Source organism: Hippocampus comes, unplaced genomic scaffold (assembly GCF_001891065.2).
Source record: "Hippocampus comes isolate QL1 unplaced genomic scaffold, H_comes_QL1_v1.1 scaffold177, whole genome shotgun sequence".
Classification (NCBI taxonomy): domain Eukaryota; kingdom Metazoa; phylum Chordata; class Actinopteri; order Syngnathiformes; family Syngnathidae; genus Hippocampus; species Hippocampus comes.
In genome coordinates this window covers 2,453,215-2,476,635 of record NW_017806158.1, presented here as the reverse complement: position 1 = coordinate 2,476,635, position 23,421 = coordinate 2,453,215, and the positions used below count along the sequence as shown (strand labels likewise).

The 23,421-nt window shown below is 41.3% G+C and overlaps 2 protein-coding genes across 9 annotated transcripts in view; one reads left to right on the top strand and one right to left on the bottom strand.

The window, feature by feature from the left end:
• The window catches only part of specc1 (sperm antigen with calponin homology and coiled-coil domains 1), a 51,792-nt gene extending 28,455 nt beyond the window's left edge, over nt 1-23,337 (bottom strand). The window contains exons 1-3 of one of the 3 annotated variants that reach the window (XM_019895149.1): nt 23,041-23,337; nt 11,190-11,380; nt 10,988-11,123 (exon numbers count right to left, since the gene is read on the bottom strand). In XM_019895149.1, coding sequence (XP_019750708.1) covers nt 10,988-11,123; nt 11,190-11,357 — 304 coding nt within the window. In that variant the 5' untranslated portion in view covers nt 11,358-11,380; nt 23,041-23,337. Of the gene's footprint in view, nt 1-3,633; nt 4,729-10,987; nt 11,124-11,189; nt 11,381-12,707; nt 12,894-23,040 lie in introns of those variants that run through there. The other 2 variants (XM_019895148.1, XM_019895151.1) reach the window with 2 other exon arrangements.
• LOC109531097 (piggyBac transposable element-derived protein 4-like) overlaps nt 1-23,421 on the top strand; it is a 62,758-nt gene that overhangs the window by 29,989 nt on the left and 9,348 nt on the right. For 2 of the 6 annotated variants that reach the window (XM_019895180.1, XM_019895179.1), the window contains exons 3-4: nt 4,757-4,866; nt 13,809-13,857. In XM_019895180.1, coding sequence (XP_019750739.1) covers nt 4,806-4,866; nt 13,809-13,857 — 110 coding nt within the window. In that variant the 5' untranslated portion in view covers nt 4,757-4,805. Of the gene's footprint in view, nt 1-4,756; nt 4,867-13,293; nt 13,654-13,808; nt 13,858-23,421 lie in introns of those variants that run through there. The other 4 variants (XM_019895182.1, XM_019895181.1, XM_019895178.1 and 1 more) reach the window with 3 other exon arrangements.

The following is a 23,421-nucleotide window of genomic DNA, read 5'->3' as shown; positions in this document are numbered from 1 at the left end:
TATAGTTTCGTATTGTCTTGAGACACCAATCATAAATTTGTCAAGAGGAGGTTAACGGAAATGTCAAAATGGAAAACATTTTGGGACTTCTGGGCAGAGGATAAACGTCAGCGTACATCTGTAGGGAGGAGACACCAAATGTAGATTCAAAATAAAACGATGCCTTCCCACAGAACTCAACCAAGTGGATGGCAGGTAGAATTGATGACCCTTGCACATGAATTGAACATTTTGTATCGGTCATGTCTCGTTTAAGAACATGCTTGACTTCTTAATGAAACTCCTTTCAGCTTGTCATTATTTTTTAAGCTATTACTTATGTCATTGTACAATTTGGAACATGCTTGTGATTGGGTCATCGTCAAGAGTGAATCCTAATGAGGACATAAATAGAGTATATATTGATTGATAGGCAAATGCGCATTTGGAATGAACTAAAAATGCTCTCAACCTGAAGTGGCACCAAATCTATTGGTTGCGACCTGGATCGATGATTCCGAAAAAATCTTTTATAGGCACATAATCATTCTCGGGCGGTCCGGTGGGTCAGTGGTTAGCGGCTCGACTTCACAGTGCAGAGGCCGTGGGTTCGATCCCGGCTCCGGCCTTCCTGTGTGGAGTTTGCATGTTCTCCCCGGGCCTGCATGGGTTTTCTGCGGGTACTCCGGTTTCCTCCCACATTCCTAAAACATGCATGGCAGGCTAATTGAACACTCTAAATTGTCCCTAAGTGTGGGTGTGAGCGTGGATGGTTGTTTGTCTCGGTGTGCCCTGCGATTGGCTGGCAACCGGTTCAGGGTGTCCCCCACCTACTGCCCGAAGACAGCTGGGATAGGCTCCAGCACCCGCCGCCACCCTTGTGAGGATAAGCGGATCGGAAAATGAATGAATGAATGAATGAATGAATGAATAATTAGTGTCTGCCTTAAAAAAGTTGAATGACGCGGTCACATTTTTGTAACTTGTAAAATAATCTGATAGAAATTCGACATCTACACAATTCTAACGGAATTTATAAGAGACATTTAATACATATCAGTGGCCCATATCCTGAAACCATCTGAGAATAGAAAAATAATTGCTCACCACTGCTAAATCTGGTATGGTAAGCGGACCCCCCCCACCCCAAACAGAACACCCAAAAAAACAATGACATTCCAATGACAACATAACATTCTTTACTCCCCAACTTTGGAAAGAAAACAGCATACTTTGAAATATCGCAGCTCCTATTAAAGCATCCCAATCACTTGTGTCGAGAAACCACAGATGTGCGAAATTTCCATTTTTGACCATGAGAAAGCTCAGGACAATTTGATTGACCTCACAAGACAAATATGTTTGAACCTTTTTCCTCAGCTCACATGGCTACAAGAGACGGAATAACAGCCCTGAAAATAGACGTGTGCTGTTATTGGACTATAATTTAGTGTCGATTCATCAGCAGCTGACAGCATGTGGACCACAGTCGACTGTATAGTCTGGGCCACGGTGTTGGTAATCTCGCGGGGAGACAGAAAGGCTCGGTGTTGCCGCAGTCATTGTCGACTGGATGTGATAATGACAGTCTTAACGTTGCAGAAGATAACTCAGCCTTTCACATGACAAAGAGCAGCATGCACCATATTTGAAAACATTTCTTCTCCTCTCGCAACTGTTTATACACTATACCTCCGGTTCCAGCTGCCAAATATCAGGTTTGGTCATGGATCTTCAACACAAACCTTAAGTAGAGATCAATAGAGAAGGGATGAAAGCGATGGATGGCTTCAGGTCTGTTCCAGATATTTGGTTTTTGTCTGTGCATGCTTATTCTGGTTAGAGGTACAGTCAAACCTTGGTTTTCGAACGTCTGTTATCGACCAAATCGGATTTCGACCAGGAAATTTGCGATTTTTACGCCTCAGATTACGACCGAAAACCGGTTTTCGACCAAACTGAGCAAACCCGAATACGCCACTCGACTCCTCTCGGCTTCCTTACACGAGGAAGACGCTTCCTCGTGTAACGTTCATTGTGAGCAGATGTTTTTGTTGTGATTTACGCAAATCTGACAGTTTTTTTGTTATTTCTGCATAGTGTATTAGCCCCTGATCATGGGCTAATAAAATAGTTTTGGATTTTCGAACAAAGCGCTTTTAGGATAAAATAGTTTTGGATTTTCGAACAAAGCGCTTTTCGGACAGCCTTCTGGAGCGGATTATGGTCAAAAACCGAGGTATGACCGTATTCTGGAGCGGATTATGGTCGAAAACCGAGGTATGACCGTACAACCAACATAAAAACCAGAGAGCAGCCTATGGGGGGGAAAAGCAAGTAAATTTGAAGCTGTCAGTCAGCCACCGCACAAACCTTGGCCCATATCATTTGAAATGCCCAGAAGAAGAAACTACTGCTGTCATAAATTATAGGTGTCAAAAAAGTTGACCAAGGAAAACAGCAGCCACTGCCTGCCAACAAAATGTTTTTGAGCGCTGTCAAGAAAGCCTCTGAAACGACAGTTTGTCACGTCAGCAACAACCTCCCAGAGGCAGGACCGAAGTTCATCAGCATGGACCAAAGAGATGTCGTGTTGGACGATGCAAACCACCGATTAGCAAAAACAGTGCAAAGCTATGTCGATATGCATAATATTGTACCTCTAAAACCAAGGCAGGAAGATAAAAATAAAAATAAAATACTACAACAAGCAAGCTCATGATTACCTATCACCCAACAATATTCAAATTATCAACAATAATAATTTCAAAGAATCAGTCTTGGTTGTTGTTGCATATTCCAATCAAACCATGATGTTTTGTACGACTACTAATTTAGACAAGCAATACTAGTCGGCTTTGCACCATTTGTGCTCATGTGCTTGAACAAACACCGCCATTCACTCCGAGCATTTGTTTCTCATCTTCAAGAAATGCATTACAAAACAAATTGGTCCAGCTCGAGCCACTGCTGTTCATGCAAATGTTGCGCATTTTTGCACTACTACTACAGAGCAAAGCTCTAGCGAGTGAGTTATATTTTTTCTCGGGATTTGTGTTTTGTTTGACATTTGTCCACAGCAAGACAATGGGGGAATTTACACGACATTTTGAGCCCATTTACGCTTGGGATGAGCTTTACTGAAATGGATATCTGGCCCGCAGCAAGACAATGGGGGAATTTACACGACATTTTGATCCCATTTACGCTTGCGATGAGCTTTGAAATGGATATCTGGCCCAGGCACATTCTGCTCAGGACGGCGAAGAGATGTGGGAGTGATGATTCGAGCTCCTGTAGCAGCTTCTCTTAGGCTGACTGGCAGACAAAGCGGGTACTCCTTCTTCTGCCCTACTTCCAATAACTACAGAGAGGTGCACAAACGGACCTATCGTAACTGAACGCAGCTACGAAAACGGGCAACGTGTCATCGTGCTTGATGTCAAAAGAAAAGCTTACAAACCATTCATGGCTTCAGGAGCTCCGGGGCATTTCTACCATTACTCATCAGTCAAAACTTGTCTTTCAGACATGCAGTAACACATGACACACAAGTTAGTCGGCCTACGATCATCAAGTCGAGTCGTCTACGTGGAACCAAACAAATTATCTGCACTAAGGTGTGTCGGACAAAAGGTACACCTAAAGCCAGACCTGTGTTGGTTTCCTCCTGTCTTCCCGCTTGGTTCCCCATGTTGGTCCGATCTGCGACTCCCACACTCGGCGCAGTGAGGATAAATCCAACAATTTGTAGCTGCGGGGGAGTGATGTATGCGTGTGTGGGGGGGCGTCAGCGTGGTCGCATTTGTTCAGCATCCACAATCCAACCGGCACTCAGTCACAGTGGAGAAGAGAGAGAAGAAATATCAAATTCTTCCAATTCTTCTTCTTCCCCTTGCTACGGATCTTCTTTTGATGCGATCCTTTCCCAGGACTGTGAGAGCGTGTTTGTGTGAATGCGCATGTGTTGCTGAGGCAGACTACGTGTCCTGACAGCGGGTGGCTTCCACTGTGTGTCAAAAGCGCAAGAGCGTGCAGATCCTCCACAAGGGTGACAGCATGCTATGCTGGCAGGCGGGTATGCAGGCAGCATCATATGCACATCATTATTGCTGCGATAACAACTGGATCGGGAGGTGTGGCTTCTCATACTCGCATACAAACACTCTCTTTCTCTCTCACTTTCTCACACACACACGCACACACACACACACAATTACACGGCACCTCCTACTAGCCCGTACTAGAACAAACGATGGTAACCATTCCTCACGCTTCTCGGTACTTAACTCATTCCCCCACATTCTGTTTGCCGAGTTAAGCAGCCATGTGAGGACCCGCTTGGTGAAAGCTGGAGGGTTGTATAACTTCATATTTCCTTGTATAATAACCTCTTTTTGGAACCAAATTTTCTGTGGCGGTTTTAATCGGAATTATCAAAAGATGATGCACAACAGATGCTATTATTAGACGAAAGATCACAGCGGCCACTCGAACAGCAGCAGATTGTTGTTATAAATAATCACAAAATAACTGGAGCAGTTGTCTCACAGTCATACAGTCCAGCAAATGTAAGTTTTAAGTGGAATTGTTATTTTTGGTTCATGCCGATTTGAATTATGAAATACTGCGGTGGCTCTTGGTCTTTTCCCGCCCACGTCCGTTTCGACAGTCAACCTCAGTACAGCTTCCAAGCGTCTTCCTAAGTCTTCTGCATGTTACATAAAGTCTGATTTCCATTTGCCTCTCTTAATATACTGCTTTCGCCTCCATTTAGATCAGCACATCCACCTTGGTCAACAAACCTATCCCTAATCCTGCTAAGAATGTTCTCCTCACCGCAGGAACCCCATCTCTGCTGGCACAACAGGCCTCTGTCAAATTGCGGTAAGACATTCCCAATCTGTCATGCCTATCTATAGACTTGAGGGTCGCAAGTGTTGCGAGTGTCCTGAAGACAAGGCACAAAATTCCAGCAGTGACAATGTGTCTACAAGTAGGCCAGTGTATACGCATTCCACTTGTAAAAATCCTTTTTGAACCTGTGTATGCACAATAAATAGGGTGAGAGTATCATTTGTGCGCGTTTTGGGGAAAGCGGTAGTGGAGAAATGAAAGTTCATTTTCTGGTTATATTTGCACACTATAGCAAGGACAACCACCCACTATCTTTAATTAATACCTTTTTTAGTGCTTGTGTCAGTGTGTGTCGGTCATGGATGAGTGCGTATGCAGCCTGAGTCATCCCAGTGGACTGAGGCGTGTGTGATTAATTCATCCGGTAGAGATATGAGGGCCACGAGAACCATATTGACAGGGACCATGTCTGGTATCTCAGAATTAGTTAATACAAGCCAAATATACTCCAGGTCAATACGATTCCTAAATCATGTCACCTTGGGCTGCTTATCTTTCGTTTTGTCTTGGGTTTTATTGCAATTTAAAGACACACGAACTGATCAGGTTCCCAAAAAGCTATTTTGAGTTGAATATGTTCTTACTCAAGTACTGTATATGCAGGGATGCGAGGAAGTGTAGCTAAAAAGAAATCATATTGAGTCAATATAAATTTGTGTTTTGGTCAAAATATTGAAATGCGACGGTTAATTTCAAGTGATCAGGGGACAGGACAGACATTTTACAGTTACTCTTTCTTGCATCTATAAATGACTATGCTCAGTATAAAAAATGTTAACATGCAATGTTAAAAAAGGTGCCAGTTATCAATCACCCAGATTCTATGGGCTAAATCAAAACGAACTCACGGCAGACAAACAATTTCACGAAATTTAAGCTTGACTCAGGAATGAATGATGCACGTGAAAGAAGAAAACGTAGATTCAAATGGTTTTCAATGTACTGTATATTTGTACCCTCACAAGGTTTGTTCTTTATAGAGTGGGACAGTCTGTGTCCTTGCACTCTCCACAGGGACTCCTCCTCCGATGAAAGCTTGACTGAATTATTGATGAGGCATTTTAAATAAGTCATCAGAAACCGATTGTCTGACAGCATGGTAGAATTGGTAAAGTGCCAGGTCTGGATCCATTAACAAAAATAACAGATCGGAAATCCTGCTGTGGGCCAGGTTAAGCTAATTCATATTTGTGGTGTTAACCTCATCTTCGGCATAGGATTCTGGCTGTTGAAATCAAATAGGGTCCGGGAATAATTGTTGAATGAAATGTTTTCGTAAAGATTGTCTTGGTGTATTTTGCAAAGCTTTAATGTTGAGCACGGGCAATGTCACGGCCAAGTCCAAATCAATGCTCACCCTCCACCTCCAAAATGAATCAATCCAATTCAATGAATGCTAAGATACAAGTGCTATAATGACACATAAACATAACAACTAAACACCCATTTTCTGTATGCAACCTGTTATTTTGCTTCCAGTGGAATCATAAATTAGCATCGAAAGAACACAGCACCATATTTCTAACAGAACACAATTCTGCCCAAGAGCAACAACAACATTCCTTTACACAACCAATAGGATTTTCTATATGACAAAGAATTATTCAGTGAGATTCATTTCCTTGATGATGACTGCTTACCCGAAATTGGTTCACAAAACTAGGCCAATGTGAGTATACGAGTCGTGATGAATTTATAATGCACACTCCTCGCTTCAGTAAGAAAATAGCAATGCAAAATAACATTTTCATAATTAGCAATAATTCAGTGCTCCCCCGAGAAATGCAAACCCTACTTAACCGTGGATTTTCATCTCGTTTGAAGTCTCAACCCAATTATATTTACCTCAGAAAACCTGCCCCAAGAGGAAGAACTGCACTGCAGCTTAGAATCCACTTTGTGGATGAATCACTAAAAGCAAAGTCAGAAACAAGGACGGTGTTCCGAATTATTGCTGTGAATTATAATAATGAGCATTCTCTATATTCATATGAGAACTATAAATCTTCATTAAAATGTAATCTTTTCAACCTACTCTGTGTAAAATAATGATAATAATAATAATAATAATAATAATAATAATGTTCAGCCTGAGAAATACCAGCAAGCGTGCCTCTGAATGACTCAAACAAACAAAAAAAGTTTTGGAGTAGCTCGTATACAGTAAATCTGGACTTAAATCCAACTCGCATCGGGTGGTGTGACACAGTTTTGGCTTGAAAACTCTCCAATAAGACTGGGATAAAACAATTCTCTGAAGAAGAGGTGGCTATAATTCCTCCAAATCGATGTGAAAGACTCACCACTTATCGCAAATTCATTTCTTTCGGTCAAGATTATTTTACACTGTGGACCAAATAGTTTTGGATTATTTTTTCTCCTTAAAGATAAAATTACAATTTAGAAACTGTATTTTATTCTAACATGGGTTGTTTTTGTGAGACATTAAAATCGGTGTGATCTTAAAACTGAAGCGCGATAAACATACAAATGTACTTCATGTGCCTTAAAGTAAATTGCTTTTAAAAAAAGGTGTTGTGTTTCAACAAAAGGCAACAAAGAACATAATTCCTTTCGAAAAATAGATATTTTTTTGTGTATTTGTAATTGAAAACATCACCCGCTCAAAAATCCAAGTAAATGTCAGAGGAGCAGAATGAATGTTTCCAGTCTCTCTATTTTGGAATAAATAAATCCTCTGAGAACCAAAACATTGCACCACACTGCAGCCAACCATGAAAAATGTCATGCACTGAAAATGGAGAGAGCTTGCTCTGAATGCTCAGAACTAGTGGGTATGGCCCTCTGGTGGCTGAAATGGGAAACTACAGTATCCCACAAGAGTACACAAGACTTTTTGTCCATCCATTGAATATAAGAACCGCTTTATCCTCAATAGGGTCGCGGGCGTACCGGGGCCTACCCCAGGTGACTCCAGATAGTCGACGAGATACACTCTGAACTGGTTGTCAGACGATCCCAGGGCACACATACACAAACAACCTCCATTCCCCCTCACAATCACACCGAAGGATAATTTAGAGTGACCAATTAACCTACCGTGCATGTTTTTGGAACGTGGGAGGTTAAATATATCCTTTCATGGGGCAGTAATGTCAAAATGACACCTCCCTACAACGTTAAGTAGTCAGCATACAGCTTGCACAATGTGCACATACCGTCCCCTCACAATAACTCAACACGCAGTCATTGAAGGTCTACACTGCTGGCAACAAAATTCTTCACAGTTGTCCCATGAAAAAGCAAACATGTAATCAAATATGTGAGGGGGTGTAGTCACTTTTTTGTATGACAAACACAAACCCTAATGAGGAACGTTGAAAACACACAAACAAAAATTACATAACTGCATAACACTGGGGCTTTTCAGAATTATTGAAAATTTGATGACATGTCTGGCTCACCAGCGAGAAAAAATGTTAACATGCAATGTTAAAAAAGGTGCCAGTTATCAATCACCCAGATTCTATGGGCTAAATCAAAACGAACTCACGGCAGACAAACAATTTCACGAAATTTAAGCTTGACTCAGGAATGAATGATGCACGTGAAAGAAGAAAACGTAGATTCAAATGGTTTTCAATGTACTGTATATTTGTACCCTCACAAGGTTTGTTCTTTATAGAGTGGGACAGTCTGTGTCCTTGCACTCTCCACAGGGACTCCTCCTCCGATGAAAGCTTGACTGAATTATTGATGAGGCATTTTAAATAAGTCATCAGAAACCGATTGTCTGACAGCATGGTAGAATTGGTAAAGTGCCAGGTCTGGATCCATTAACAAAAATAACAGATCGGAAATCCTGCTGTGGGCCAGGTTAAGCTAATTCATATTTGTGGTGTTAACCTCATCTTCGGCATAGGATTCTGGCTGTTGAAATCAAATAGGGTCCGGGAATAATTGTTGAATGAAATGTTTTCGTAAAGATTGTCTTGGTGTATTTTGCAAAGCTTTAATGTTGAGCACGGGCAATGTCACGGCCAAGTCCAAATCAATGCTCACCCTCCACCTCCAAAATGAATCAATCCAATTCAATGAATGCTAAGATACAAGTGCTATAATGACACATAAACATAACAACTAAACACCCATTTTCTGTATGCAACCTGTTATTTTGCTTCCAGTGGAATCATAAATTAGCATCGAAAGAACACAGCACCATATTTCTAACAGAACACAATTCTGCCCAAGAGCAACAACAACATTCCTTTACACAACCAATAGGATTTTCTATATGACAAAGAATTATTCAGTGAGATTCATTTCCTTGATGATGACTGCTTACCCGAAATTGGTTCACAAAACTAGGCCAATGTGAGTATACGAGTCGTGATGAATTTATAATGCACACTCCTCGCTTCAGTAAGAAAATAGCAATGCAAAATAACATTTTCATAATTAGCAATAATTCAGTGCTCCCCCGAGAAATGCAAACCCTACTTAACCGTGGATTTTCATCTCGTTTGAAGTCTCAACCCAATTATATTTACCTCAGAAAACCTGCCCCAAGAGGAAGAACTGCACTGCAGCTTAGAATCCACTTTGTGGATGAATCACTAAAAGCAAAGTCAGAAACAAGGACGGTGTTCCGAATTATTGCTGTGAATTATAATAATGAGCATTCTCTATATTCATATGAGAACTATAAATCTTCATTAAAATGTAATCTTTTCAACCTACTCTGTGTAAAATAATGATAATAATAATAATAATAATAATAATAATAATGTTCAGCCTGAGAAATACCAGCAAGCGTGCCTCTGAATGACTCAAACAAACAAAAAAAGTTTTGGAGTAGCTCGTATACAGTAAATCTGGACTTAAATCCAACTCGCATCGGGTGGTGTGACACAGTTTTGGCTTGAAAACTCTCCAATAAGACTGGGATAAAACAATTCTCTGAAGAAGAGGTGGCTATAATTCCTCCAAATCGATGTGAAAGACTCACCACTTATCGCAAATTCATTTCTTTCGGTCAAGATTATTTTACACTGTGGACCAAATAGTTTTGGATTATTTTTTCTCCTTAAAGATAAAATTACAATTTAGAAACTGTATTTTATTCTAACATGGGTTGTTTTTGTGAGACATTAAAATCGGTGTGATCTTAAAACTGAAGCGCGATAAACATACAAATGTACTTCATGTGCCTTAAAGTAAATTGCTTTTAAAAAAAGGTGTTGTGTTTCAACAAAAGGCAACAAAGAACATAATTCCTTTCGAAAAATAGATATTTTTTTGTGTATTTGTAATTGAAAACATCACCCGCTCAAAAATCCAAGTAAATGTCAGAGGAGCAGAATGAATGTTTCCAGTCTCTCTATTTTGGAATAAATAAATCCTCTGAGAACCAAAACATTGCACCACACTGCAGCCAACCATGAAAAATGTCATGCACTGAAAATGGAGAGAGCTTGCTCTGAATGCTCAGAACTAGTGGGTATGGCCCTCTGGTGGCTGAAATGGGAAACTACAGTATCCCACAAGAGTACACAAGACTTTTTGTCCATCCATTGAATATAAGAACCGCTTTATCCTCAATAGGGTCGCGGGCGTACCGGGGCCTACCCCAGGTGACTCCAGATAGTCGACGAGATACACTCTGAACTGGTTGTCAGACGATCCCAGGGCACACATACACAAACAACCTCCATTCCCCCTCACAATCACACCGAAGGATAATTTAGAGTGACCAATTAACCTACCGTGCATGTTTTTGGAACGTGGGAGGTTAAATATATCCTTTCATGGGGCAGTAATGTCAAAATGACACCTCCCTACAACGTTAAGTAGTCAGCATACAGCTTGCACAATGTGCACATACCGTCCCCTCACAATAACTCAACACGCAGTCATTGAAGGTCTACACTGCTGGCAACAAAATTCTTCACAGTTGTCCCATGAAAAAGCAAACATGTAATCAAATATGTGAGGGGGTGTAGTCACTTTTTTGTATGACAAACACAAACCCTAATGAGGAACGTTGAAAACACACAAACAAAAATTACATAACTGCATAACACTGGGGCTTTTCAGAATTATTGAAAATTTGATGACATGTCTGGCTCACCAGCGAGAGAACGGTGGCGGGCCTCGGCAAGATCCGAGATGGCTCCGGTGGTCACAGTCTTCTTCATGCGCAAGCCAGAGGCAGCAGCTCCCAGTGCAGGCTTTGTCAGAGCATCATCACTGTTAGCTCGTTTAAGCTGAAAACAGAACCGCTGTTAGTACCAGTAACATGAGTGAGTAACAAGTTTAGGTTTGGGCTTCACCCTGCTGAGTCGCTGATCCGAGGCTAGCGTGTTGGACGATCTGGAAGTCCTCATTCCTGTGGAGGTGGTGGTGGAGCATGAAGTAGAGGGAGCTAAAGAAGCCTGCTTCGCTCGCTCCTGGAATCCCGCCTTGGGCAGCCCTAACTTCGTGGCACCCGTTTTCATCATGACTGTCTTATAGTTGGCTACACCTGAGGGGGGGGGGAAAAAGATAATTTGAATGTCTATAAAGGGTAAAATGAAGGCGTCCCTGTCAATCCTGTAAAATAGTTATCCTGAAGCAATGCAAATAGATCATTTACTAGAGTAATTTTCAAATTGGGGTCCTCATACCTCATAACTTGCAGTCCGCAGAAAAATAATTTTTAAAAAGTGTATTACTCCAAATAGGCATCAATCAGTGCAGCAATCAAACTACAGTAAACTGAATAAATAAAGTACTCAACAAATTACTCCTCCCTTCTTTAGCTTTGGGCCAATTAAAAACTTTTGTGATGCATCACGTGACTCTGACATCGCTGCAGGCATGCGGCCTTTCCCACACTGTTCTCATATAGATTGTACGGGTGGGGCAAGGCTAGCTACATTTGCAAAATATTTGCGGCTTAGAAGCAGATATCACGGGTTAAAAGTTCCCAACATGTCAATAGGTCGCTGCTTTTCCAAGGTGCAAATAAGCATCGTGTCGTCGGCAAGGCTCAGCACGACTGACTCCCTGATTGTGGGCTCCTTTCTTTTCATATGGAGAACAAAGTTAAAAGGATTTTTGGCTCCTGTTTAAGGTTGCATGTCGCTTTTTAGAAAAATAGTTCCTAGAGGGAACTACGGGAGCTACTTTGTTAATGAACTTCACTTTTGTGAACTACTCTCTGTTGGCATCAATGTCGTTCGTGGAAGCGGTGCTTTCAGTTAGCAACAATGGATAAATACTCAATTTAATCAAAATGAATTGGGTCAGGTTGCTTTATGTTCAAAAGGTCATGAACGTTGGGGTTGAAAGCTTAAAAAAAAAAAAAAAAAAAGTGGCATTTACACCACCACATGGGAAAAAATTGCTCCGCTCTAAGTGGCGCCTGAACAAAAGGTTGAGGAATCACTTCTTCAATCAAAACTGACTGCGATTGGCTGGCAACCGATTCAGGGTGTCCCCGGCCTACTGCCAGAAGACAGCTGGGATAGGCTCCAGCACCCCCGCGCGACCCTAGTGAGGATCAAGCGGTTCGGAAAATGAATGAATGAATGAATCAAATCTGAAGTTTTAGCCTTTGTCCTTTGTGTGGCAGTATAGAGCTAAACAGCAAGACACTGTGACAGAATTTTAGCATCAACTTGTCTTTTCCTGCAAATACTACACAGACAAAAAATGTAAGGACACCACAGAAAAGCAGGAATGTATTTCCTTTCGAATAATAGGCAACACATTCGCTTCCTCAGAGCAAATGCAAAAAAACCATGAGCAATACGAAGAAAGCATTCATGCAAGAATAGCCAGAGGGTAGAAACTTAAGTCAATAATACCCTGTTTGAAGTTCCAACAAAATCCTGCCGGCGTCGGACAATAATAAGCTTCACCTGACAGGTACGCTGCGAGCGACATTTACACAAGCAGCATTTTAGGAACTACAGTGAGTTGGCTGCCAGAGTCGCTCTATTTTCCTACTCCAACAGGATGTGGTCACAGGCTGTGACAGAGAGAGGTTTGCCTTCAGCGTCTACAAAGGAACATAGTCAGCTGGCGAAAGCAGAAGTGGGAAATGGAAGGAAAGTGGGAGTGCACTTAACAGAGGAGACGTGTGGTTCATAGTTGTTTACAGCCATGGGGATGATGGCTGTCATTGATCAGGGCAGCAGTAACTTGATCGTTCCTGTGAGGAAATCCTGCCGTCTGCCATTTAAGGACAGCGTAAATGCATTTGTATACTTGAGTAGACCGATTTCTTTTCAGATTGAAATGTTTTGTAGCACTGTAAGATGGCGCCTGATAACTACTCACCTTCTACTACTTTCAGAGCTCGCATTTTTTTTTTTTTTTTACATATAAATTGTTCACAATTTCAAATGATCACAACATTCCTAGTTTATCACAATGTCCCATCACTGGTAAGCTATTTTTAGAACAGACTTGCTGGCTTCTCATGTGGTCCTTATGGCCTACCAGGTGCCCGCTGGCACCATGTTGGTGACCTCTGCTGTTAACCCTTTCATCCTCACCTCTGAGCGACACTAGTATCGGATTTTTTTTTTTTTTTTTTTTTTTAGTGAAGTCTTCGTAGGAAGACAAACTAGTCATCCTTCAAGGGGACTTGAACCAATAATAACTTCTTCCTCTTCTCTGAACTATTTTCTGCGACATACGTAATTTGACTGGAATGTGGTAACCGTTACACAACGGTTAAGGGGAAGAAAAGGAAGACGCAAGACATTTCTCTTCAGCGTACCTTTACAGTACATTTTCAAATGAAATGTCAGAACTTCACTGAGCTGATTCACATTGTACCGTTTACCGTCATGACAAAGTCCCCCATCACATGACTCAAGTCCTCTGCAGGCAACATCCTGTGACGGTCTCCTTGCACAGTCCAATTGCAGTAACCATTGTGATGCCTCTCTTCTCCACAGAATGGCTGACACAGCTACGTGGACCATCTTCTCTTCTCAGCATGTTAAGGTAAAAATGTCGGAAACACCTATTTTCAAATATTATGGATTAGAATTGGATTTCTACAAAGAAAAAGCAATGGTCCGGAAGTCATTTTCATATTCTGGATCACTTCAAGGATTATTCAAGAGGTGCTGGGGGAAATCTGAACTATGCCCTTACTACAACCTTCTGCGTCAATATGAGGCCAACTCCTCTGGAGCCAAAATTGTGTCCCACTTACTTTACGGTGGCCTAGTTAAGAACCCAGATGTCTCAGAGACAACCTGGGATGAGCCAAAAGGTCAGTTTCAGTATTAGAAGACGATCGTCGTGAGGATTCCTCATGGGATCAATATATTATTCTAGATCTATGGTATAAATTCAATATAAAGTATACCTGGTACAACACAATGGACCATGATCATTGTTTCTTAACGCCACCACAAAAATCAACATTATTTATGACACCCAGTATGAACAAGGCTTGGAGAAAAAGTTAATGCAAATTTGTTCTTTTGACTGCAGCAATATGCCCTATGCTACACTGCCTCAAAATGAGGCTAAGTAGCAGCTCCTGAACTGAAATGCTACGATAAGAAGAGTCGAGCGTAAGCGAGAGCACTTATCTCCTTGGGTGTGGATCGAACAATCTTCCACATCTGATCTTGAGGAGTGTGGATTGTTTGCTGACAGGACAGGGCGGTGTATTATAATCGCAGAAGGAAGCTCATACATTCATATACTTAACGTGTAGCTCACTGTAGCAGTTTAGGCTAACAGATTGAAATACACGAGGTGGTTGACTTGTTGACAGGATGTTTCACCCCCTGACATTTAAGCTCTGCTCTCATATATTTTTAGCTTCCATTCTGATAGTTCTGAGCACACAACAGCTTTTTTTATGAACAGAACGGGTGCGTCGACATAAAAGAAACACAGAACGCTCTTGCTGTGAGGCAAACAAGCTGACGGAGCTGTAAAATGCGGACTCATGTTCAGCCTGCATCGTCGCCGTCTTCTCTTCATACATGCTCGTCTTCCCTGCCTGACCCAATTGATCGTGGGATAACGTTCAACCGGGCTGACATAACTGAACAAATGTGACATAAGCGTCAGACGGCAATGTTTTCACAGCCACTGCTGAATAATGGAAAAACAACGATTACTCCTGCTCGGTGACTCATCTGAGAACGCCGTTCTGCCTCAAATTTGTACAGCGTACTCTGCGCCAGACAGACGTGAGAAACCTGGCAGAAATGGGGCTTGCACGTTTGCAACTTATGTAAAATAACTTGAAGCTATTGGTCTTTCCAATTTTCCGATTACAATATGATGCCTGCCAATAGCACGCTAACAACAGTGATGAGAATCCTATGATAATGACCACGATGATCGACAAAAATTCTTTCGCCACAAACTGACCTAACCAGATCATTTTCAGGAATATTTCTTCCTCTGCATACTGCAGCCTCAAAACTCAATACATAAGTCAGGAAAAGGAAGTACACTTTGTGTAGCGCCATACCCAGACACAACACTTTGCATGACTTCGAGGTGAGCACATGATAGACATCTCTTAACAAATGTAGTATATTTGATTTACAAAATGTGCTAAATGTTTTGAGATGTATAGCATCAGGAGCGCCAATGTTCCTTAATGTGAGGGTAGGTCACTTTTTTACGCTCTTCCATTCTGGTGTAATTGAGATCCCACATCCGATGGTATGCTAAAGCTGTAGCATGTGGGTGGAATGCAAACTGTGCTTTTGGCGAGGAATGAAACGGGCCGTAGATTGTGGCGAGAAGCTAAAAATGGTCTGACCACACCCCTACTCCACGGCACAAACGGTTCACAACAGAGCTATGCTAACACACCACGCACACTTGGAAAAAACAACTCGGTATTCACTCAAAAGAAATTAAGAGGCCCGACTGCTGCTGCAGATCCAAGTGACATGTTGGCTGATAGACTGTTGGCTACAGTGAGTGAAATCAAGATTTTTTTACTTCTACTGGTAACTTTGTCAAACCCTTTTGCTCCTCAATTCCAAGCCGTCTCACTGCGGGGCTGCAGCGCTACCAGGTTGTTTTAAATATTTCTCAAATATTGACCCATGAGTCAAGTATTCCAAAGTATATAGGAAGAGGACTCTTGCCAAAAGTGCGGTTGTCTGGAAAAAAATTGAGTAAAACTGTTGTTTTTGATTTCCAAATGGATCCCCCCCACCACCACCACCACTCGATAGTAGTGTTCTTTTTTTTGTTTAATTTAAAACGGATGTTGAATAACACTGAAAATGATCATCATAGTCTTAAATTTATAGGAATTAGGTGTGTGCATCTCTCCAATAAAAGACGATTCGAGATGAATATCGATGCACGAGGATTATGATTCGGTTCGATATGGTATGGCCGAGTTCCAGAAGGTGTGATGTATTGAGTTTATTGTTGTCATTTTAAAGTACGAGTGAACTTGTCAGTTGGCAGTGTAATTGTGGCAATTCCTTCAAAGATATATCTCACTCTCCCTAATCAAGGACGACTCAGTGCGCATCTATTTTAGGTATGGAACAATTCAGTTTGATTCTATGCACTTGCATCTTATTATTCCAAACTGATTTTCCGATGTGAACGTTTATTTTTGTTTGTTTTTTTGCGACACCCCTAATAGGAATATGTTTCAATCTTTCCATATATTGTATATATTCCATGTAGGTGGAATGGGTCAATCAAGCCATTTGACCAATAGGTCAAATAGGTGCTGCTGCATCACTGATGCCAGAGGCAGAGAGGATTGGCAGGACTATTCCCAAGAATCCTGGGAAGAAAAAAAAAATCATGAGCACTGCTGTCCAAGTCCTTTTCACTTGATCACCCCATAAAATAAAAAAGGGGGGGAAAAGAGCTGTCTCACATTCCCCACATGGGGTGTGAACACTATGCATGCAGAATGGTGGTGATTCAGCTGAGTGGGTGGGTGGCTTTTCAGTTCTGCTTTTCCACGGCAATTGCACCTACAAACCACATTTTCCGCAACTATACACATAATGCCAACACATGTGGTCACAGAGTAAAGATGCTGACACATTCGATGCCAGTTTCGGGGTTTCAGTGAGCAAAACAACTCTCTCGTGTTGTGGCTCGCTTTCGCGCACACGATTCTCCTGTGATGCAAGCGTTAATACCAACTCGTTCTAACAATTCACAATTACAATACCTTAAAAGTAGTGAGCCAACATGAACGTTTTGTTACAACAACAGAACATCCGAAAATGAGATCAAATTCTGGCAAGTAAGTACTTTAAAGACTGCACCGGTTTTAATACAACACTGCCATAGTATTTTAAATGCATGCTTTAAGTATGAATAGTGCCTGACCCCTTCAGCATTTGTATAGCAGCTAAGTCTCGGGAGGTGGTCTTCTCAGAGTCATGAGCTCAGCTAAAATGAGAGTAGAAGAATGTGTTATAAACCTGGTGGTGCGAGACGCTCTCTACTTGCCCTCTGTGTTCCTCTTTAGTCTGGTGACTGATGCGCAACCGGACGCAAAACTCTTCCAAAATAATCAACAAGGAAGTTGGAGAATGCATGGAAAGTTGAGAGCACGCAAAGATTAACCTGCCAATAATTTTAGTGCAGCGACAAGTGATTTGGACTGAGAGCTGTTCGCACTGGCTCGAATCGACCCGAGGCCTTTCTCACTGGAGTATTTGTGCTCTTTTCCACTTCCATGTGGGCTCTCTCTGGGTTCTCCAGCTTCCTCCCACAGACCTACATAATTCAGATGGTTGCTTGTCTCTGCATGTGTGCATGGCGACAAACCTCGGTTGCTCTCTGCTTCTCATTCACGGTGGCCCTTCTGCAGTATTGGATGAATTCATGGAGTATCGTAACAGTGCTTGTCAAGTATGTGTGTGTGTGTGTGTGTTTTTTTTCCAGGTGAAGACATTATTTTCTTAGTTAACACAAAAACCTCTCAGATCGGTTAACAATTGCATTTAGTACCTACCACATACCAACATAACGCCTTAAATGATTCAAAGATGGCAAATAAGCATCAATCAAAATTAATTTATATTGGTTATCTATTCATTTCAAGTTTAGTAGTTAGTGCAATACTGCAAAATAAGAGAAGCTAAATAGCATTTACAGTAGGTGGCTAATGCAGCGGCGTAGCTACGTGATGGCTGGCCTCCCACGCCTCCCCCAGATAATTTGAAATTGAGAGTTTTGTTTCATTGTGATTTTTCGATCTGACTTGAATGAATGGGCCAACCGCGGTATGCAAAACGGTGTCGACCTTGAGTGACAATCAATCACTCTGTTTGGCTGTTAGCTAGTGAACCAGTGCATGACACAGAACAGAACTATGAAATAGTGCTCAAAAGCAAAGAAATTGATAATAAAATGGCATTATCTCGAAAATGAAGCTTAGCAAAATGTTTCTTTAATGTTGAGCAAGGTTCTGAAGATGTATTTTATTTCGTGAAACCCCAACTGTAAAATCTTAACATTCATTGTTTGGTTAATCCTGCGATTGGCTGGCAACCGGTTCAGGGTGTCCCCCGCTTACTGCCCGAAGATGGCTGGGATAGGCTCCAGCACCCCCCGCGACCCTTGTGAGGATAAAGCGGATTGGAAAATGGATGGATGGATGTTTGTTTGGTTGATGCATGGGATTGAATTCAATTTGTACTGAGCCAAACACATATGCTTCAGTGATTCTTTGCGATACAGTATGATGTATGCTTAATCGTATGCCTCGCACTAACCGATGTATTAGACCAGTGGTTCTTAACCTTGTTAGAGGTACCGAACCCAACCAGTTTATATGCACATTCAACAAACCCTTCTTTAGTGAAAAATAAAAATGACTTTTTTTACAAATTCAAGACATTAAAAAAAAACACATTTATTCAAAACAGGAAAAAGTAAATACAATGACATGGCCTAAGTATCGTTTTTTTTTTTTCATTGTACGACGTATATGACGTGCGATCACGACAATCACACGTTGACTACTGAGCGAACTAAAATTCCCGCAGCACCGATTGGACAAGCAATGTAATGTGATCATCTGCAACCAGTGATGGCCAAACGGGTGTGTCATAACTCATTGTCATGTTGAGTCGGGTGTGTCTTAACCTCCATGGCAGAGGCTCCGTCGAACCTCTGAGACTGATTCACCGAACCCCTAGGGTTCGATCGAACCCAGTTTAAGAACCACTTTATGAGACTAACACATTCATGCAAGTAGTTCCTAAAATTCTAATGCAAAGCTCTGGAGGGTGCGTTTCAAGTTTATTCAAGCCGGACTCCTCAGAGGCCGTGGCTTCCTGCTCTGATGGTGTTAAACTTGAGTCTGATAAACAGCCTCAACCACATTGCAGAAACTCCGGCTGCTTTCCTGTGCGCGTTGAGAGTGAGTGGGCGGATTCCATAGAAACACTTGCACAGCATCCATGAGAAAAAACAAAAAACAAAAAAAAAAAAACCCCGGTGACTTTCCACAATGGATCATAAAGCACGGGTCAGGCCAAGGAGAGTTCCACTCCAGCTTTTTGGGAGCAGAACACTTCAAAAATGCCCTTCCATTTCCATTTGATCTTTACCTCTCAGACAAATATTTCAGATTTTTTTTTCTCTGCCGGTGCTCACATTACACGACAACTTGCTTGTCCTGTTTACCGAGAAGAGACAACAGAATAATATCAAAGCATCTGTCACTATTAAGACATTCATACTCCGTATATTCAGGCAAGTGCAAGTGTAAAAACAAGACGTGTTAGCTTCACATCAAATGTGGCCCCGATGATCCATTTCAGAATCAGCATTCCTTGGACCATGCTTGTCAAGTATGTTTTATGTTGTTGTTGTTTTGCAGGTGGGGAAATGATTGTCTCCCAGTTAATCCAAACATCTGGCAGATGGAAAACATACAAATGACAGTTCGACCTACAGGCCATTGTAAAATCTTGGAAATAGTCATTTTTTTTCCCTCCAAGATTTTCCAAATGATTGAATACTGCATTTGAATGCAAGTAGTCTCCTTCTGTTCCATCTTCTCTCAACTCAACTCTACTGTATTTAAAGAGCACTTTCAAACAGCCAGCGCTGCATACAGAGTGCTGTTTTTCTTCTAAATTAAAACTTTCTCCAATTTAGTGAAAGGAATTTAAATCGAGTAGCATGCCGCCAAACGTGGCTTTCCGGCATCCTGGCAATTCTGTCATCACATTCACTGCTTTGCCTAAAAGTGAGTCACTGTCCCCACTGAAGAAAATATTTCAGATGAAATTATTAATGTTGTTATATAACTAAAGTACTGTATCAACATTCACAGCAGCGCTATTGTTAAGAAAGTCACTACTATCCATTTCTGTATTTGCTTTTGCTCAAGGGCAGGGCCATAACAAGTCAGTGTATATGATTTATTACATCATCCTCCTACCACATTTCATAATAGCCAGCCTTCCATCCTCTGTACCACATCACAAGGTCACGTCATCGCTGCATGTAGATGAAGGACTCGAGCACCACAGCGGCTAGTTCTCTACTCAGTCCCTTCCTGTGCAATTAAAATTTTCCCATGGAGGAGTCGGAGACATTCACTAAGAAGGAATCTTGAATTCCTTGAGGATCAGACGATCATATTCAATTCCTGCCACGGTGAACCGTTTTCCAGACCACTCGGCATTGTATTATGCCACATAACAGCATGTGCAACTCAACGTGGGTGCTTCCCAGATAGCCCATATGCTATAAATAGGAAGCAAATGACAGGAACTGCCTGGGTAATGATTCAAACAGAGGATGAGAGTAGCCAAAGGAAAAAAAATAATACAGAGGCTCACGTCTCCAGTTTCCACAAGGACACGCCGAGTCTAGTGCAATATGTTTCGACACACAATCATCAAACCAAGACAAATGTGGCAGGATTGTACAAGTAACGTGAAAATAATCACCTCGAACATGGGAAAATAGCTTTATGACACACGCAATACGGTCCCATCATGTTAATATGGACTTCCCTTCAACTGTGTTTTGTCCCAAAAAGCAGGCGTCTGACTATTTGCACTTCTGGTGTGGTTAACCATAAAGGCGGGAGAAGAGGCTCTATTTAGCTCTAAACAATGATTACATTGACCACGCTGTAATACTTGGTGCATATATCTTTTTTTTTTCCCCCCCCCTCGGACATTTTCAAAAGTAGCAAGAGATAATTGAAAGCTCTCATTTGTTGCCCAGTTGGGTTCCTCAAAATACGCCTGCAAGATACATTCCATGCCAAGCCTCCTCCTCAAACACAACAGTGGAATATAAACTCACTCAGAATTAGTGAACAGGTTCCAAACAGTCTCTTCACAATTTAAAACATTTATCGCAAATGCAATTGATGAGATCAGATTTGTTGCGTGTACTTTTTTTTAAGCGTATTTGTGTATTTGTTACTATTCAATAAACCCCTAAAAAATGGGTACTCCTCAAGAAAAGGCACAATGTGTATTGTAGTTTATTGAAACAATATCACATATGCTCCATAGTAACGTCCACAGATTTGGCGATTCTTTTGATACCGTAATCACATTGTTGAATTGCACAGAGACTGTAAGGACACCGTGACCATTACTGTACTCCATTTATGCTAGTTTGTCATGAAAATTCACACAATCCATAATAATTCACGTCAGGTAATAGCAATAGAGACGTTTTAAGACAAAAAGTACAGCTTTTCACCCATTCACAGCATGCGGTTCTAAATTGCTGGAGACACACCTCTGTGGTCATGCCAAATGAGTTGCTGAGTGAAAGAAAATTTGCCTTTAAAAACGTGAACAGCAAGCTTTCACTGACAAAGCACATTAAACCCAACACTGCCTTAATTTAGAAGCTTCTCTAGTAAAAAAAAAAAAAAACAGTTGGCTCGCCACATTAACAAGAAAAGACACTATAAAGTGTGACAGGAATTTAAACACTAGTAGTTTGCATCTAGAGCAGAGATGGGCAAATGGCGGCCTGTGGGCGGCATGCAACCAGAATTTGAGTACCCCTTGATTAATCCCCCCGAGCCCCCCCCAAAAAATATATATATAGAATTTAGAAACCCCCAAATCTCAGGATTTCAGGAAGAGCGCTGATAAACATTCAATATATGTTTTCCACAAAAAGCAGGGGGTAAATGGGGAACAGACATCCTGGAAAAAAAACGGGGAAAAAATCTGCAAATAGGTGACTGCAGTTTTAAGTTGTAATATCATCGTTCACCAATAGATGGCAGAAATGGCTTAGTTGCACTTTCAGTGGATGTTATTATTACTGCCCGATACATAGTAGGCTTATCATTCCGAATCTTTTTTTTTTTTTTTCAGATTTGGAATAATAATAAGGACAAACAGTCATAATATTAAAATTCTGACTGACTTGATTTTTTTACTTTGCTGTTCAGTAGTAATGTGCCATCCTTGAATAGTAATTGGTATGCAAGAGTAGCCTTTGTACTGGGAAAAAAATAATCCGGAAAAAAAAAAATCACAGTATTTGGTTATTTTGTTGTTTGTTACAAACCATTTGTTAATGGGTTAAGATCGTGGATCGTTTATACATGCACTGTAAAGTGTACTAGCCAATAAAAAAGACATTTATTAAAAGCACATATTTTGCACATATGCACTTCTTATGTCCATATCTAAAATAGTATTTTTGTTGTCACTGCTCATTTGAATCAGGTGTCTTGCAACAGGGAGCGTTGAAAAACATGCAGGAGAGCGGCCCTCCAGGGCCTGAATTTGACACCTATGATCTAAAACATGTCCCTGAGCTCAGTAAAGATTGTGAAACAAGTGAATTAGAGTACCGTAGTGTCAATCAAGTCAAATGTGTCCCATAAGGTCAATATAAAGATTCCGTTCTAGCAGCCATTCGGTTACGCATTGGCACAAGTGGACATCAAGAGCGTTTCCCGTCATTGGCGTCTGTTTGCCTTATACCATTGAAATATTATATTTCCATAAATCGAACATGCACGTCTCCAGTTACGAGCCATCTGTCATTCGAGTTAAATTAACGTTGCTGCAGCTTTCCCGTTCTCAATTACCCCATCACACACGGAAGGCAAAGTTAAAACAAATTGACACAAGAAAAGCGATAGACTGTCGTGTAATCCAAGGACATGAAAGAGAGACACAAGATTGTGTTATTTGCTCTTCTCACCTGTTCGGCCGTACTGAGGTGCTGCTGCTGTTGTCCGAGCAGGATGCGGCCGCCGCGACTGCCTGGACTCACCAAGTAGCAGCTGGCCGCCGGATAGGTGGAGCGCGTGGCGCAGTACTCGATAGATTTATGGGAAATGTAGTCTAAGTGGGTCTCCACTGCGTCGTGCCGGTCGGACCGATCTGCAGTTCTACAAACCTCACCTGTTATTTAAAATATAGTTTCGACAAAGTAAAATAACTAATTAACAGTACGTGAATAACCCTGGCCACCGTGTCACATTGAATGTGCTGATATGAAACCCGTGTACAAATAATTACTCCTCTTCTGACGTGGAAAAAAAACATTTTAATTGTTAAAATTATGATTATTTCAACCGTA